The sequence below is a fragment of the Marmota flaviventris genome, chromosome X, assembly GCF_047511675.1.
Source record: "Marmota flaviventris isolate mMarFla1 chromosome X, mMarFla1.hap1, whole genome shotgun sequence".
NCBI classification, from domain to species: domain Eukaryota; kingdom Metazoa; phylum Chordata; class Mammalia; order Rodentia; family Sciuridae; genus Marmota; species Marmota flaviventris.
In genome coordinates this window covers 102,721,961-102,739,315 of record NC_092518.1, presented here as the reverse complement: position 1 = coordinate 102,739,315, position 17,355 = coordinate 102,721,961, and the positions used below count along the sequence as shown (strand labels likewise).

Below are 17,355 nucleotides of genomic sequence, written 5' to 3'. Positions count from 1 at the left end.
TTGGGGATCAGAAGAGCAAAAGCGTGGCTGGAGTGGTGGAGGACAGGCTTCTTGGAGGAGCTGGGCTGTAGATTGCGGCAGACAGGCCTCCCTGTCCAGCTGGCCTCCGTGTCCAGGCCGAGGCGAGGCGGAGCGCGCCCCCTGCAGGCAGCTGCGAGAAGGCGGCTAGAGCCCGCCTGTGTGCGCTGCGGCCGGAAGGCGGAAGGAGCCAGGCTTTGGCTGCTGCGGCGGCTGCAGCTGCTCTGAGCTGCGGCTTTCTAGCCTGTATCTTTCATCCCGCGTGACGCCGTGGCGACTTGGAATCATCACTAGAGCCCACTCGCGTTTTCCCCTCGTTGCGTGCCCAGCCCACTACTCTCCGGGTTGTTCTTAGTTGCAAGTGTGGCGGGTGGGGACATTTCCCTCAGTTACTAGCCACAATCCCAGCAAAGACTGTTTTAGCCACCAAGCTGATGGCGTCCCTTACAGCGTTTCTTATGGAAAAATCCGACACCTAAAGCCCCCAGGGCAACGTCTGAAGGAGCTCTGTGGTCATTTAACAAACTCTTAAGCACTTTTGTGCCAAGCGTCTGGCAAATACTAACTCATAGTCCTAACCATGGGGCCAGGCAGGTACCATTCATGAACCCATTTTATAAGTGAACAAACTGAGGCACTGAGAACTTAGTATCTTGTCCAGGGTCTCACAGCTGGAGAGGGGCAGAGACATAACCACTGTACCAAGTGCCTCTTCTTACCCTTCTGATATTGAATCAGTCCCCAAATAGGGCAATGATTCCTATTTTGAACCACTTCCCTTCCTTTGGGTCTCCCTAGTCATTTTCCAGGTAACAAATCATCCTGCAGCCCTCTCTCAAGTGATTTTTTAAAACCTCCTTCAGGGCTTCCACTTCACAGGGACTATATGTGGTTGGCCACGTGCCTCAGTTTCCCCATCTGGAAAATGGTGGTCATAGCATCTGCATTATAAGGCTGCTGAGAGGATTAAATGACAATCCAAGCACAGTTAGAGAAATGCCTGCCCTACAGTAAAAGCTCAAGAAATGATAAGGCATGTTTTTTTTTTTTTTTTTTTTTTTTTTTTGTGAGAAGGAACAAACCCCATTTGAGCAGGTTAAAGAGGGTCACATCCACTCTAGGGTTCTCATCTGCTTTGGTGGCTGGAATTGTCTTAGGAGTCGGGAACATTAGGCCCAGGTCTGAGAGCATATTTGGTCTAATCAGCCCTAATCATTCACATGGGTGTGCAGTTGGTACAGCTGTAATGGCAGAGTCCTCAAGTGCCCCAATAACATGCCTGTTCATCTCCCCTTGAAGTGGCCTGAGTCATCCTATGTGATAGCCATTGTTCCTTATTGTCACCATCACAACCAGAAACCCATCAAGTACTTACTATGTGGAGGATTCTGTGTTAAGAGCCCATGATCGAATATGGCCAGCATATGTTCAGAGGATGATAGAACTTGATATGGAGTCATACCTGATTTTTACACAGATGTGGGGAGTGGGGTATCCCAAGGCCTTGGCTCTCCAGTTCTCTAGCATGGACAATGTAGCAGCAGTACAGGAACTACAGGATATCCAAACAATAGATGCAAGTCAGAAAGACTCTGAATAATTTATCACTGCAGAATTGTCCCTAGGTATTGAAGGGCTAGATTCAGGCAAAATTCATTGATGCTAATCAATAACCAAAGGAACGGTGTGGGTGTGGTGGTGCATGCCTGTAATCCCAGTGGCTTCAGAGGCTAAAGTAGGGGGATCAAAAGTTGGAGGCCAGCCTGGGCAACTTAGTGAGGCCCTAGGCAACTTAGTGAGACCCTGTCTCAAAACAAAAACAAACAAACAAAAAAATTAAAAAAGGCTGGGGATGTGGCTCAGTGGTTGAGTGTCCCTAGGTTCAATCCCAGGTACCAAAAAAAAAAAAAAAAAGAAACAAAAAACCCAAAGGAACAAAACAAATCCTAAAACATGTTATTCATTCATTCTCTCAGTAATTCCTACCCCCAATAAACATTTGCCACACATCCACCATTTGTCAGTTTCTACTCTTGGTGTTGGGAATGTAAACAGGCAAGAGTGATAGCCCCAAATAAAGACAGACAAACACTTAAGTACCATACCATGAAATAAACACTATAATTAATTCATTAAACAAATGTTTCTCGAACATTTACTATGTGAGAGGCACTGTCCTAGGCACTGGGGATACGACCATGAATGAAACAGACAAATCCTCTGCCCTCATGGAGGTGACATGAATAGATTGTTTTGGAGGTTCATAGGAGAGAGTGATGAATACCACCAGCTGGTGTTGGGGGAGGGATCACGGAGAAGGTCTGGTCTGAACTGAGTCTTGAAGGACTGTCCCCTGACAGAGAGGCAGAGAAGGGTATGCTGGGGGAAAGTAATCACACAACAAACTTGGAAAGCTGAGAGGGGTAATGTCGGGGAATGGCTATCAGGACTGTGAGCATGTGCAGCAGGAGAGAGAAACAAAGGGCACCTGTTACTGTCTCTCCATAGAAGGCACAGAGAAATAGCCCAAAGCTCAGGACTCAGAATTTTTCTGACTAGAGGTGAAGAGGCACCCAATGCTGCCTGTTCATGTGATTGTAGCCAGTTGGGGTCCCAGCCAACAGCCCAATAACCCCAGCTTCAGTTTGTAACCTCTGAGCATTCCTTGCTAAGGACCTTAATTTCTTTTGCGGGGGAGGCTCTTTTTTTTTTTTTTTTTTTTTTTTTTGTGGTTCTGGGGATTGAACCCAGGGCTTCATGCATGTTAGGCAAGTATTCCAAACACTAAGCTACATCCCCAGAAAGAACCTTCATTTAAAAGGCAGATCTGTGTTGGAAAAGCTAAAGAAACTTGAATAAAATCAAATTCAAATCTACAGCTTTAGGTTTAAGTAGTTTGTCCAAAAATGATTCTTAAATTGGCTGAAAATAGAAAATCACCCACACTCTAAAAATGGACTCTGTAAACAGTGCTTTGGTTATTATAATTTCTATTTAATATTTGTCAAATAGATTTTGTCGGTTGCTAGTGAAACTGGCTGGCTTTCCTATTTCAATATATTTCATGACTCAAAATAAATAGTTGCAGCTGAGCATGGTGGCGCATGCCTGTAATCCAATCCCAGTGGCTCGGGAGGCTGAGGCAGGAGGATCACCAGTTCAAAGCCAGCCTCAGCAAAAGCGAGGCACTAAACAAGTCAGTGAGACCCTGTCTCTAAATAAAATACAAAATAGGGCTGGGGATGTGGCTCAGTGGTTGAGTATTGAGTTCAATCCCCAATTTTAAAAAATGTTGCACAGGATCATCTTAAAGTTCTCTTTGAAATCTTCTGTGGAGTATAAAGCACACTATCTCATCTTACTAAGCCTCAGTTTCATCAGCTATGAAATGGAGTCAATATCACACCTTAGGGCTGTTGAGAGAATCAGGAGAGTTAAACCATACAGAGTGGCTAGCACAAAGCCTGGCACTGAAAAGGTCAAAATAACAAGCCCTATACCATCTGGACTCTGTAGTTTCTGAGAAATCACTAGTAGATGGTTGTATTGATTGCTTCACCAGAAAAAGCAGACTTCACTTAATTCAACCTGGCTAGCTCTAGAAACCCTGAAAAGGACTACTGCCCCAGTAGAAAATTTAAGAAATGATATTGCAGCTGGTTGTGGTGGCCCACACTATAATCCAGGTACCTGGGAGACTGAGGCAGGAGGATTGCAAATTTGAGGCCAGCCTCAGCAACTTAGTGAGACCGTGTCTCAAAATAAAAATTAAATTAAATTAAATTAAAAGGGTTGGGGTGTGGCTTAATGGTAGAGTGACCCTGAGTTCATTCCCCAGTACATTCCCCCACGCTAAAAAAAAAAAAGAAAGAATATTGCGACTCAAACAGAATATTGATTTCCCATTTCCCTGGTAGACCAACTGAGGTACTACTAACTAAGAATGCATGGGATGTGACCCAAGAAAGAGAAGTGTGGAGTTGAGGTGGAATTATAATTTCAGTGGTCCATCATTTTATCCTAATTGGCAACCAGGATATTTTTACCCAGAACCCTAAGCACCTTTAGCCCCCACCTTTATTTCTAGGGTAAAGCCATTGTAAGGCTCAATTTGTATAATAAATGGACTCCTGAACTCTGAGCTTAATTGCAAAAGTGAAAGATCTTTTGCCTTTAAAATGCATTAGTTTGTTGTTGTTTCTACCCAGCATCTTCTTTCCCTTGGGATTGAAGTCACAGGGTTGGGTAATCAAGCTGGGGCCTTCTGGATTCCTTGAAATACTGCAAGGGAAAGGGTAGTTGGGAGAAGCCTAGTGATCCCATAGTGCAGTCTGGTCTTGAGACAGGACCGATATATTTTTGGCCTTTATTCCCTTTCATAATCAGTATTGTAAAACAAGGGCTCTGAGTTAGAGCTCCGGATTATCACTGTAACCACATACTCCTGTTTCCTTTTCAAGCCATTCTCAAAGTTATCATTTTCTTTCTTTATAACCTTTACTTTCTCTGTCTCTCTGTCTCTCTCTCTCTCTCTGTCTCTCTGTCTCTCTCTGTGTGTGTATGTGTGTGTGTGTGTGTGTGTGTGTGTGTGTGAGAGAGAGAGAGAGAGAGAGAGAAAGAGAGAGAGATTGAGATTCACTTGCAATGAGACATGTGGCTTTTTATTTTTTAACTTTTAGAAAATCTACAGATTGGAGCTGGGAATGTAACTCGGTTTTAAAGTGTGTGCTGAGCTTCTTGAAACTGTTTTGGAAAATCTGCAGATGGGGACTGGGGATGTAGCTCAGTGGTCGACAGCAGGCTTAGCATGCACGAGAGAGAGCCTGGACTTCACCCCCAGCACCAAAAAACAAACAAAAAAAACAACCAAACAAGAAAGTTGTTTAAAGTAGGTCCCTGTATTGTTCCAAGCACTGTATACATACTAATGCCTTTAGTTTGGGGCCTTGGGGGTGTGGCTCAGTGGTAGAGTGCTTGCTTAGCATGTACAAGGTGGGGGGTGTTCCATCCCCAGTACCCCCCAAATCCCTTTAATCTTCACCGATTCCTATGGAAACCGACTGAATTGGTTCCCTCCCTCATAATTGGGAACAAAAGTTCCCCCACTGAGAGTGGGAGCTGGAGGGGCTTCCACTCCAAATCCTGACAGGCACCAAAGAAATTGGGAGCTAAGATTGCCCATTCAGGCCAGTCTAACTACAGGCTAACTAAATCTGCATATGTACGTTTCCTGGCCTTTTGTCTCACTAAACTGCTGCTAGCTCCTCTCCCCTGCCTCTTCTCCTTTAAAAGTTCTGCCAATTTTCAGGGATTTCCAAGATGGAATTTTTTAAACAATTAAGTTTCTTCCATCTTGCTTCAAAGCTGGCTTTGAATAAAATCTATTTTCCTACAATTTAACTCTGAGTATTTCTGGAGTGGAAAATATTATAGCCTTACCTTTTCCTCCCTGGGCAGGATATTGTGCTGCCGTGTATGTAATACTATGAGGTAGATACTATAGTTTTCTTCATATTCCAGATAGGTGAAACTGAGGCATGAGGCAGTTAAGTAAAATGAAACCTTTTTTTTTTTTTTTTTTTAACAAAAGTTTCTCAGGATGCAGTCCCGTACATAAAGATGAAGAGCAGTGTGCCCTATTCTGGGCAAGATCAAAAGATAGGGAAGCCCTAGACCTTGGTCTGCCTCTGTCCTGATGTACACAGCTGACTCCAAATACCTTTTTCTATTCCAGCTTCACGAACAGGAGTGGATCCATATTTTGTGGAGATATCAATCTGTAAGATTTTGACACCCCCCACTTTTTTTTTTTTTAGGTACTGGGGATTGAACCCAGGACACTTTACCACTGAGCTACATCCTAACCCTTTTTTGTTCTCTAAATTTTCTTTTCTTCTTTTTTTGGTAAAAGGGATTGAACCCAAGGGCACTTAACTACTGAGCCACATCCCCAGCCCTTTTTTATTTATTTATTTTTAATTTAGAGTCAGGGTCTTGCTAAGTTGCTTAGGGTCCCAACTAAGGTGCTGAGGCTGACTTTGAACTCTCCATCCTTCTACCTCAGCCTCTTGAGCCTCTGGGATTACAAGCATGTAATCCATGCTGGGCAACCCTAGTCTCCTCTCCCTCTCTCTCTCTCTTACTCCATATCTTTATTTTATTTATTTTAATGTGATGTTGAGGATTGAACTCAGTGCCTCACATGTGCTAGGTGAGCACTCTACCACTGAGCCACAAACCCAGCCCCCTTTCTACTCTTTTAAAAACGCTTTATTTTAATTTATTTATGTGATGCTGAGAATCGAACCCAGTACCTCACACATGCTAGGCAAGTGCGCTACCACTTAGCTACAGCTGAAGCCTCTTTACTTTTTAAGACAGGGTCTAGCTAAAGTGCTGAGACTAGCCTCAGCCTGGTGGATCTCCTGCTTCAGCCTCCCGAGGTTGCTAGGATTTCAAGTGTGTGCACCACCATGCCCAGCGGTGTCCTTTTTAAAAACACACAAGTAATCATTTGAAAACTTTTATCAAACCATGTGACCAAATGAATGCATCACTGGGGCCCTTCTCAGAGCTTGGAAGGGGCCCATGCCCAGGAGATGAGGTCTTTGCTTCTCCCCCAGACGTGCTTGGCATTGTAGCTCATTCAGATAGAAGAGTTTCCTTTTCACCCACAAACACAATACCCTCGAAGTTGGTCTCTCGGCAGCTCTTTAGCAGAGACTCTGCTGTCATTATATCTTTGCAGCCACAACCATCTCCATTCTGGGAGTGAAATCATTAGAGATGGTGAAACATTGCTAATTTGTCATGTTATATTTGTCATGTTCCCTTAAATCTCAACAGTGCTAAATTTCCTCCCTGGGTTACAAAAATTGCCCAAAGGTGGTTCATCCCTGTATTCCCAGCTACTGGGGAACTGAGGCAGGAGCATCACTTGATCCCAGGAATTTGCTTGGGGCTGGAGTTGTGGCTTAGGGGTAAAGCACTTGCCTAGCATGTGTGAGGCACAGGGTTCCATCCTCAGCACCACATAGAAAGAAATGAGAGAAATAAAGGTCCATCAACGTCCAAAAAAAATATATATATTAAAAAAAAGAGGGGCTGGGGTTGTGGCTCAGTGGTAGAGCACTTGCCTAGCATGTGTGAGGCACTGTGTTTGAGTCTCAGCACCACATATAAGCAAATAAATAAATAAAGATCCATGAATAACTAATAAAGTATTAAAAAAACCCCAGCCTGGGCAACATAATAAGACCCTGTATCAAAACAAACAAACAACAATAACAACAAAAGCCACAACACAAAAGTTGCCCAAAGAAGTAAAACCCCAAGATGGATGTTGATTATCAAAATAAGATTCTACTTCCACTGTCTCCTTCATTGACAGTCATGGAGAAAGCATGGATTAATAAACTTTAATTTAACTCAGTTTTGTCTCTGAAGAGGGTCCAGTGAAAGCAGCCGCCCAATCTGTCACTTGAACAGTGTTTATATTTGTTGCTGGGATACCGTAGGCTCTTTTAAGCCTTTGGCTAAGAAGAGCACCACGCGTCTGACCTTGTTCACCTGCACATCTAGCAAATAATGGCCGAAATGATAGGAAAGCTCCTCCAAACATTTTGAGTGGAACACAAGGCATTTTTGTGCCCCAAAATTGCAGCATCCAATATTTGTTGTTCAAATAAAGCTCAACCTGCATACAGAAGTGCACATTACACATAATAAGATGAGGCTGGGAGAAGACAGATGTTAATTATTTTGAGGTAAATCACATCACCTTTGACCCAAACCCAAGCTGCAATTTTGTTGCTCAGCTTCTTGGTCCTGAAATTAATGTAAATCTTTACATTTGTAATTTTACTTGCCAACACCAACCCACCCACGCCATCTGTAAATGACTGCTCTGAGTCAGAGACTATTCAGTTACGATTGTGTTAGGTATTTTAAAATGTTCTCTGGAAGGATTAAATCACCTAATCCCGGTCCTTTCACTGTTTCTGTTTTATGTTAAAACGATGGAGCTGAAGGATATCTCAACTGGGACTTTGAGTTTGCCTTCTCCCCAAATTCCTCCTTTCACGGATCAGAAACTAAGGCTCTCATGTTAGAAGCGACTTGCCCACGGGTCACTCAGAGACCAAAGGAAAGTACTGGTTTAGGATTTTAATAAAGGACCACACTTAGAAATCCTTGCTCCCAGTCTAGAAGCTACCCCTCCCCTGTCGTTCTGCCTCCGACAGCATCTCTAAGTCCGGGTCCCCCAACAGTCTGACACTCTTCTCAAAGAATCATGCCATTTTGAATCCAATGGGTCAGAATATGATTCTGATAAATCCGCATCTTGCAACAACAGGCATTAATTTGAGGAGGGGAGATGGATAGACAAGACACTGCTAATAATGGTGACTTTTGACAAGGCAACGGGGACTAGGGATGGGAAAGGCAGGATGGGGAACTGTTTACTTTTCATTTGATATCTTTACTGGTTGATATTTTATTACTATGTATAGATACTAACTGTGCATTAAAAACCTAAAAGGCAAATAGAAATACATGTTCACAAACTTCAAAGGAGAAATAGAATTTACCCCAGTAACACCCATGCTTGAAAATCCATTATATAGTACAGCAATACTTACAATTTTTTTTTTCCACCAAACTATCCGCAACAGCAGAAGAGATTGAATGGGTTCCCCCAGGAGTCTGGGGACAGTGCCAGAAAAGGTCCTTGTATTTAAGAACTCTCTTCGCAGTTTATGTTTTTAAGATGCCTTTAAATTAATAGACTCTCTAGCATATTTTCATCTCTTTTAATACAAAAATAATGGATTAAATCACTTACCATCCACGAAAACTGCCCCTGTGGGAAGACACCCCTTGTTTCTTTCTGCAGCGGTCCGGAGCACCCGCAGCAAACCGCCTCCAGTTACTGAGTGGAGAGGCCCCCCGGAATAGGAAGCGCTGTGCACGAGCTGACCTGTATTCTGGCTCTCTCACCTGGAATCAGGCTCCACGGATCCTGTTATGCATTGAATAGTAACAAAACAACGGCATAAATTAGGGTGTTGCTAAGATTGTGTACCATCAACGTTTGCATGAGCATAATGGACATAATGAATTCTATAGCACTATCCTGCACAGCTTGGAGAGATTAAAACCACTTTGTCTTTAAATTAAATTTCAAAAATCATTGAACAACAAGAATAGCAAGAACAACAACAAAAACCCCTACCTCATCTATGTCAGCCACCCAATTGTAGGAGGCACCACTTCTTGCTTTCTGATCATTAATGCCCGGTCCCAGGTTTATTTTAATAGCTGCCAGCTCAGTGCGCCCACATCTATTGTAATAACCATAAAGGGGGCTTGGGTCCTCTTCCATTGTGTATGCAGCCCTAAGTGGAGAGCCTCTTATCCCCTTTCAGGAACAAAATCTATAACTGAAAAAGACCTAAGCTGAAGTTTATTTTCTATCAATACTACACAATATAGTATGTCTAGGCTGTGGAAGAAAAAGAACGGTGGGCTTGAATGAGATAGGTGCTGGCTAAGTTTGTCCAGGTTGGCCTTGAACTTGCAATCCTCCTGCCTCAACCTCCCAAGTAGCTGGGATTACAGATGTGTGCCATCCAGCCCAATTTTTAATCCATTTTACTCAGAGCAAATATAGATCAACAAAAATGAGTGCCAAATTATAAGAAAACCTCCTGTTGGAGCACTTTCTAGATGATACTAGGCATCATACACACTGCTCAACATGCTTTTATCTTGAACTCAAACTTTACTCACAGTATCTCTGAGAAATATGGCTAACATTATTATATTCCCATTTCACAGATGAGGAAACTGAGTCTCCAAGAGAATCAGTGACTTGCCCAAGGTCATACAGTTAAGTAAGCAGTGGAGCTAGTATTAAAATTCAGGTACTTCTCACCCGGCACTATGGTACACACCTGTAATCCCAGTGACTCAGGAGGCCAAGGCAGGAGATAGCAAGACCAACCTCAGCAACTTAGGGAGAACTTGTCTCAAAATAAAAAATGAAAAGGGATGGCGATGTGACTCAGTGGTATAGCACCCCTGGGTTCAATCCCCAGTACCATAAAAAAATAAATAATAATAAAATCTGGGTACTTCTAACTCTAGAGTCCTGAAATCTAAACTGCCTCTTAATTATAGTTCCTATTTATAGAGTGCTTATTACATATATTCTCTGGTAGATGGTTTGCATAAACTATTTGATCTTTCAACAACCCTCTAAGGCAGACATTATTACCCTCATTTTATGGATAAGGAAAATTGAGGCTTAGAGAAATTAAGTAACTTGTGTAACAGCATAATTAAGTGGCAAAGTTCAGAGTTCAGATTTTTAGCCCAGGCTTCTCTGATACCAGAATAATTTTAAAAAATTATTTTCTCTAGGAACAACTCAGATGGCAGTTTTCTCCTATTTTCCTGAAGAAAGAGAAGACACATCATCTGACAAACGACAATTGCTGCAAAATACCAAGAGGATCTTCACTGGAAGGAGAGAATGCTGAGCCTCCTCTTTGTGGTCAGAACAGAGTTCTTAACAGCTAAGCTAAGCTATGACTCAGATGCTTGGCCTGGGGCACACAACAAAAACCATAGGTTCTCCCAGGCATCATTGTGTGCTATCATTCATCTGTGAATAGCCCTTATACAAACCGGTGTGTGGGATGTGTTCCTCAGGAATGAGTTTTCCCCGGTATGTGAATCACCTATTCTATCATTTTCTTTTTTACTGGGGATTGAACCCAGGGTACTTTATCACTGAGCTATCTCCCCAGCCCTTCTATTTTTTATTTTGAAACAGAATCTCACTAAATTGCTGAGGTTGGCCTTGAACTTGCAATTCTCTTGCTTCTGCCTCCTCCAGTTACTGGGATTACAGTACTGTGCCACTTTCATTTTCTATTTTTTATGTTGTGGGTTGACAAGGTGGTTTATTCTTCATGCAAATCTCATGATACAAAACCTGCTGGATTTCTGTACTCTAATCAGGAGCTACAGAAATTGTAACACTCTCATGTGACTCCCAAATAAGGGTTTATCCAAAAGAAACATGAATATCCTGCATTTATGGACTTATTAGTATGTCAGGCAAAATGTAGGTGCTACTTTCCCCTTGGTAAAATGGAGTTCTAAGGTTGGAGACAGCATTCTCCATAATCTTGAACAGCACTGCAATCTCAGCACTACCTTAACTGTGCCAGCTCTTATCCTCTGCTTTGAATGAGATTAAATAAAAATTGTTTGAGCCAGGTGAAGATGGATGAAGGCAGGCAACTAGATGAAAACTGGTTAACAACCATTACCTTATGTTTTAAAATCTCTTTTAAATGAGTTTTTAAGTTTGTTGTTTAAACACAACAAACTATTTAAAAGTGAACAATTCAACTTATAGTTCTTGATTACTATTCAAAGGACTGGGCAAAGTGAGTCTAGGGTCCTTTCTGGAAGTCATTCAGCTGTTATCAGTCCATAGAAAATGGACCAATGTATTTTGGATACACTGGGCTCAGATTTCATTTTGCTAATGTACGTGGAATGTTGACAGGTCATACAACTAAGTTCTTCTTTGTACTATTAGCCAAGGATTTACTAAAGTTCATCTCAGGACACACTGCAGCATTTACCTAAATGTAGTACTTACTCAAATGTGAAGTATATATATATATATTTTAAATATTTTTTTAGTTGTATTTGGACACAATATATTTTTATGTACTGCTGAGGATTGAACCCAGGGCCTTGCACATGCTAGGCAAGTGCTCTTCCACTTAGCCACAACTCCAGCCTGCAAAGTATATTTTTAATATGAAAAGAAACAGCAAACAAAACAGACTGTTTTTAGATACTTTTATTTCTTCAAATTTGTTATTTATCAGGAGTGACTGAAATAAAAAATATAATTGAGTCCCATCATTATTGTCATCATTATCATGGAAATGGCTTTAAGAGAAAACTGGTCAGATGAATATTATTGCTTCCCATTTTCAACCAGCAAAAGTTGCCATTGATAAACAGCCAAGAGTCTGTCCAGAATGCTTGATATGTTATATAATACAACATGCCTGTTCACAGGCAGGGAAAAACTTAGGAAATAACTTATGTGAACTTCTTGATTTCATCGTACAAGACAAGTACAAAAGCACCACCCATGCCTCTGAGAACATTGGACCATGCACCCTTGAAAAAAGCTTTGCCTCCTTCATCACGGGCAATTTTCCTCCAGCAGTCAATCGTGCCTGTATACATGATGTCAGCTGCAAAGAATAAAAACACAGTTAGAGACCCAAGCCAATCAAAGCCCTAAAATTCACTAGACTAAATAAAACAGAGCCCCAGCTGTAAGAACTAATGCCAGTTTTTTGCTTATTTGCAGTGCTGGGGAGCTAATAACCCAGGGTCTCAATCAAGTGCTCTACCACTGAGCTACTACACCCCAGCCCCAAATGTCAGTTTAGAACTCAACATTTGCACATGAGCACAGGCAATACTGAAATATTAATGCTGTGATTGGAGAACAACAAGCATGTGTAGACTACTCACCGGTCTTAACCTCTAATACCATTTAAGCACCCTCATTCATAGGCATCTAAAGGGCCTGCTCACAGGCAGCTGTGTAGCAGCCAGATGCTACACAGCTGCTATCAGCCCCACCCCTTGGCCTGAACACACTGCCATTTTTAAAGGAAGGCATCACTAGTTTGTGACCACAGTTTTCCCATGCCCATGACTTTATTTTCTGCTCAAGTGTAACTTACTTCCTTTGCGCCCTGACTGCATCATCATGCGTCGGCGAACAGTATCAAATGGATAGGAAGTCAACCCAGCAACAGCAGTGACAGACTGTGCAATCATCCAGCTGATGAAGATGTGAGTATTCTTGGGATCCGGAAGCATTCCTGGGAAAAGAGGCACTTTTCTCAAAAGGCAGGGTTTTACTGACCTATTTTCCATACCCTCCAAACATTTAATCTGTTCATGAGTGTTGAAAGGGAGGAGCTTGGCTTGCTTCAGCAATTAAAAACCAAATCTCTGGCCCCTGGACTATTAGGTTGGCATAATGGTCTTTTAAACTGTCCCATAAGAACACAGCTTCAAAACACAGAGCAAACTTACCCTTTGCAGTGTCATAGATACCAAAGTAGGCAGCTCGGTAGATGATAATACCCTGCACAGACACATTAAAGCCCTGGTACAGGCCCTTAATCCCATCAGATTTGTAGATCTTAACCAGGCAGTCACCGAGGCCTTTGAATTCCCTTTCAGCTCCGGCTTTCCCCACATCGGCTGCTAGGCGGGTTCGGGCAAAATCAAGAGGATACACAAAACACAAGGATGTGGCCCCTGCGGCACCACCTGATGCCAGGTTCCCTGCAAAGTAGCGCCAAAACTGGGTCCTCTTGTCCACACCACCCAGGAAGATCTGCTTGTATTTATCTTTGAAGGCAAAGTTGAGAGCCTGGGTGGGGAAGTATCTGATGACATTGGCCAGGTTACCACGCCAGAAGGACAGGATTCCCTGCTCCTTGGGAATACGAACCACACAGTCTATAATGCCCTTGTATTGCTTATCTGCAGTGATTTGCTTGCTGGCATGTTGTACCTGAGGGACAGGAAGGAGGCCAACAGGGACAGTTATAACCATGGAGAAGGGAAGAGCATACATATATCATTTCTTTCAACACCCTTCGATGTTGGCTTTCCTTTCTCCAAATCTAGTGTTCCACATCACACAGGCTGGACCCTACTTAATGACTGCCACCCTCATAGGGTAAAGGGGATCTGCATCACCAGAGGCATTAAGCCTCCACCCCTTGGGGTGGGGAGGGGGCACATTCAAGTGGAACCGTGACCTTTAGACCCGGGAGAAAGGTCATTACCTTAGTCTCAGGTTCAGAGGCATTAGGGTGAGTCCCACGTAGGGCGCAGTCACCTTGTGACTGTGGCCTACCGCTGTTTCCTTCCTGCTCCACCCCTACTCCTCTCCTATAGGTGACCGGTGGGTTATCACCCCTCCGCTTGCCCCGGCGCGCCCTCTAGAGCTAGAGCCAACCCGCGCGCAGCGCCGTAGAGCAGGCCCAGGGACCGCAGCGGCTGCGCGGGGGCGGACGTACAAGGCACATGCGCTGCCCGACGCCGGCCGGAAGCTGGCGAGGTTTGAGCGTGGTTGCCGGCTAGGCGGCCGCTGGACCGGTCTGTATGGCCTTAGCAAGGCTGTTATCTCCTTGCCGTGACCTTGAGGTCTTCGGTAAGGACAGGTGTTCCTCCTTCTACCTCCGGCTTTCAGGCTTTGCCCTTTACCCTCATGCCTGGGGTGACAGTCTCTCCCAGACTGCCTCCTGCGAGTTCGCTGCCTCGGCAATACCGATCCTTAGGTCTCACTTCCCTTGGTCCCCGACCCCCTTCCCAGACTCAACTACTGATCACTAAAGGCACCTCCCTCAAGTTTCCCTTTTGGTTCGGCTCTGTGGTCACTCCTGCCCTCACCTCCCCACAAGTCTAAATAACTAGCAGCACCACCCTTGGGGACACCCTCTTTCTGCGCTGACCCCCAACTTCCTGGTTGGGCCCCGAGATCCCAGGACATACCTGCAACAGCAGCTTGACCCGCTCGATGGGCGCAACCGCGGTCTTGGAGATGGCCGCGGCCACTCCACCAGCCAGGAAGTCCTTGGCGAAGGACACAGCAGCATCTGTCATGTTGGAAGAAGAGGAGGCGGGCGACTAAGGGACCAGACGAGATTAAGAACCGGCTTTGACTCCAGGCTCTGGGGCGGAGCGAAGCAAATGGCCGGTTTATATAGGGGAAGCCGGCGCTCCTGCGGCCGGCGTCAGGGGCGGGCAGGGGCGGGCGCCGAGCCCCGGCGCGCAGAGCAGCAGAGCCCCTGAGTGGCTTGACGTGCCCGGGGAGGAGCCCTGGAGGTCGGGCCAGGCGCCGCCCTCCGCGCCGCCGGGGGTAGCCCGCGGCACCTGACCGGGCCAGAGGAAGGGGCCGCCTCAGGGAGTACCTAGCACCTGGACACTAGACCCTGTGCCAGGCCTAGGAGTGGGGAAGAAGGGCGAAGTCAACAGTGTGCTTGGAGAAAAAAAGCCTTGTAGCGAGCGGGGCCAGACCTAGAGGCACAGTAGTTACCGGGACACCAAGAAAACTCAGTAATCAAGATAAATAATATTGAATGCAATATTTAAAAATTTTCATATAGGCAAACCACGACCTATAGGCTGGTCACTTGTTTTTGTAAATAAAGTTTAACTGGATACCCCAGACTGGGATCACGGTGAGACAAGTGAATCAAGGTCATACTAGTGCAGGATGGGATCCTGTATTTTTTTTTTTTTTTTTTTTTTTGGTTGCCGGATGGACCTTTTATTATTCATTTATTTATATGCAGGGCTGAGAATTGAGTCCAGTGCCTCACACATGCTAGGCAAGCGTTCTACCACTGAGCCACAAGTCCACCCTGGGGATCCTGTCTTTATTTAAAGTTTTCATCATTTGCTTATCATGAATTTTTGCATTACTTTTTTGGGGGGAATTGACCTCAGGGGCACTCGACCACTGAGCCACATCCCCAGCCCTATTTTTGTATTTTATTTAGAGATAGGGTCTCACTGAGTTAGTTGCTTAGCGCCTTGCTAAGTTGCTGAGGCTGGCTTTGAACTCGTGATCCTCCTGCCTCAGCCTCCTGATCCGCTGGGAATACAGGCCTATGCCACCACACCGCACTGCACCACACCGCATGCCCGGCAGCATTATTTTTGACTTAAAAAAAACAACAATAGTGTATTAAAATAATTCGTCTTGATTACTGAGTTGTTCCTCACCAAGGTGCATAGCTTATTCACTTCACCCTAGACCTGGCACTGCCCTGAAGCTGCACCAGTGAAGCCAGAGAATATTGGGGGAATAGTAGGGCTAGGACACTGTCACCATGCCCCAGACCCCAGTTTGCAAATACAATTTAACAAATATTTTTCAGGAAATTGGCCTAGGAGAGTTCAGAGGACTGGGCTGAGGGTTAGGAAATGATTTTAGCCAGAAGCCTAATATAGAGATTGTAACCAGAAAGGTTAAGAGGCTTAAGAAGGTTAAGAACTAGGTTGACATTTGACTCCCTGGACCCCAAGTAAAGTGCTCTTGGATTGAGTAGATTTCTGAAGTCCCCAAAGGTTTGGAGGATTCAATAGACTTAGACCCACAGCCATTGTGTTCATAGAGAAGTGCTCACAGAGCCCCTTAGTCCCTGCACTGGGTAAGCATTTGCCACAGATGTCCTTAAAAGCTTGAGTGCACTCCCTCAGGTTCAGAACAGCAGCAGATAGTGTAATTGCAAATCCCACATCTAAATAATCATAACAGTGTTTATAGAGATGAGGACAACTTTTAAAAACAGCAACTGCAGCTGAACCTTAGGTACCCAGACTTTCAGAATTCTCAAGGGCAGAACACCAGCAGGCCTGTGCTCACTGAAGGCATAGTAGCATATTCCTTCATTTTCCTCCCCTGCCCTCTCCCACCTTCTCCAAATCTGCCCACTAGAGGACAAGATTCTACAGTTCCTCCAGGATTGTCAGGCTCTTCTACAAATATACTCTGTAATTTGTTAGTCTTCCCGAGAACCCTAGCAACCCAAAGTGATGGATGCAAACGGCAGGTGTTCAAAGGAGCGATTTTGATTAAAGCTTGGTGATTCTAGGGGAAATCTTTGACCTGTGTTAGTGAGAGGCTGAGTGTTTTTCATTAGCTGATTATGACAGTAATACAGTAGGATACAGAAATGACCTGGATGTACAGTGTTATAAAATGATAGGGTATATTCTCTGAAAGCCACAGTCACTTTTACTTCTGGTAAGAGAAGTAACAGCTAAAGCACAATCCTATAGAGAGTTTTATTTGGAGGGAGATGGTTTTATAATGCATTTCAAAATAAAATTCAAAACCTTTCTAGTTTGAACCCCTGACATCTGAAGTAATGCATTTTATTCAAATGTTAATTGCTACTTGATATACCCCACTAATACTAATAAACCCCTTTTCTGTGTGTGAACTTTCATTGGCCACATCTGCTATTCCCTTTCAGCACCATGCCCCTACTCTATTCTATTTCAGAGCTCTTTTACCATTTCAAGCACTTCCCCATTTACTGTTTTGTCAGATTTCTTTCTCTTTCTCTTTCTCTTTCTCTCTACATGCACACACACACACACACACACACAGGCATACACAATAGGATAAAATAATTACATGGAATTTGTCCCTTCTCAGTCCATGAGTAACTAAGTGTAGCTTTACTGAAGATG

The 17,355-nt window shown here is 44.0% G+C and overlaps 2 protein-coding genes across 3 annotated transcripts in view; one reads left to right on the top strand and one right to left on the bottom strand.

The window, feature by feature from the left end:
* Steep1 (STING1 ER exit protein 1) overlaps positions 1 to 11,896 on the top strand; it is an 81,708-nt gene extending 69,812 nt beyond the window's left edge. For both annotated transcript variants that reach the window (XR_011705734.1, XM_071606821.1), the window contains one exon: positions 10,444 to 11,896. The gene's annotated coding sequence lies outside the window, so the exon portion shown is untranslated. The remainder of the gene's footprint in view (positions 1 to 10,443) is intronic.
* Positions 11,891 to 14,841, bottom strand: Slc25a5 (solute carrier family 25 member 5). The gene is made up of 4 exons (XM_027930899.2): positions 14,644 to 14,841; positions 13,171 to 13,657; positions 12,813 to 12,953; positions 11,891 to 12,311 (listed from the first exon to the last, which is right to left on the bottom strand). The coding sequence occupies exons 1-4, from the start codon at positions 14,752 to 14,754 to the stop codon at positions 12,154 to 12,156; spliced, it is 897 nt and encodes a 298-aa protein (XP_027786700.1). The 5' UTR covers positions 14,755 to 14,841; the 3' UTR covers positions 11,891 to 12,153.
* Between the last annotated feature and the right edge of the window lie 2,514 nt (positions 14,842 to 17,355).

Excerpts from the sequence above, each read along its gene's own strand:
- Slc25a5 (XM_027930899.2), bottom strand. The coding sequence starts at position 14,754 with ATGACAGATGCTGCTGTGTCCTTCGCCAAGGACTTCCTGGCTGGTGGA. Across the intron at positions 12,954-13,170 it reads TATCTATGACACTGCAAAGG|GAATGCTTCCGGATCCCAAG; the intron begins GTAAGTTTGCTC and ends CTCTTTTCCCAG. Across the intron at positions 12,312-12,812 it reads GCAGTCAGGGCGCAAAGGAA|CTGACATCATGTATACAGGC; the intron begins GTAAGTTACACT and ends TATTCTTTGCAG.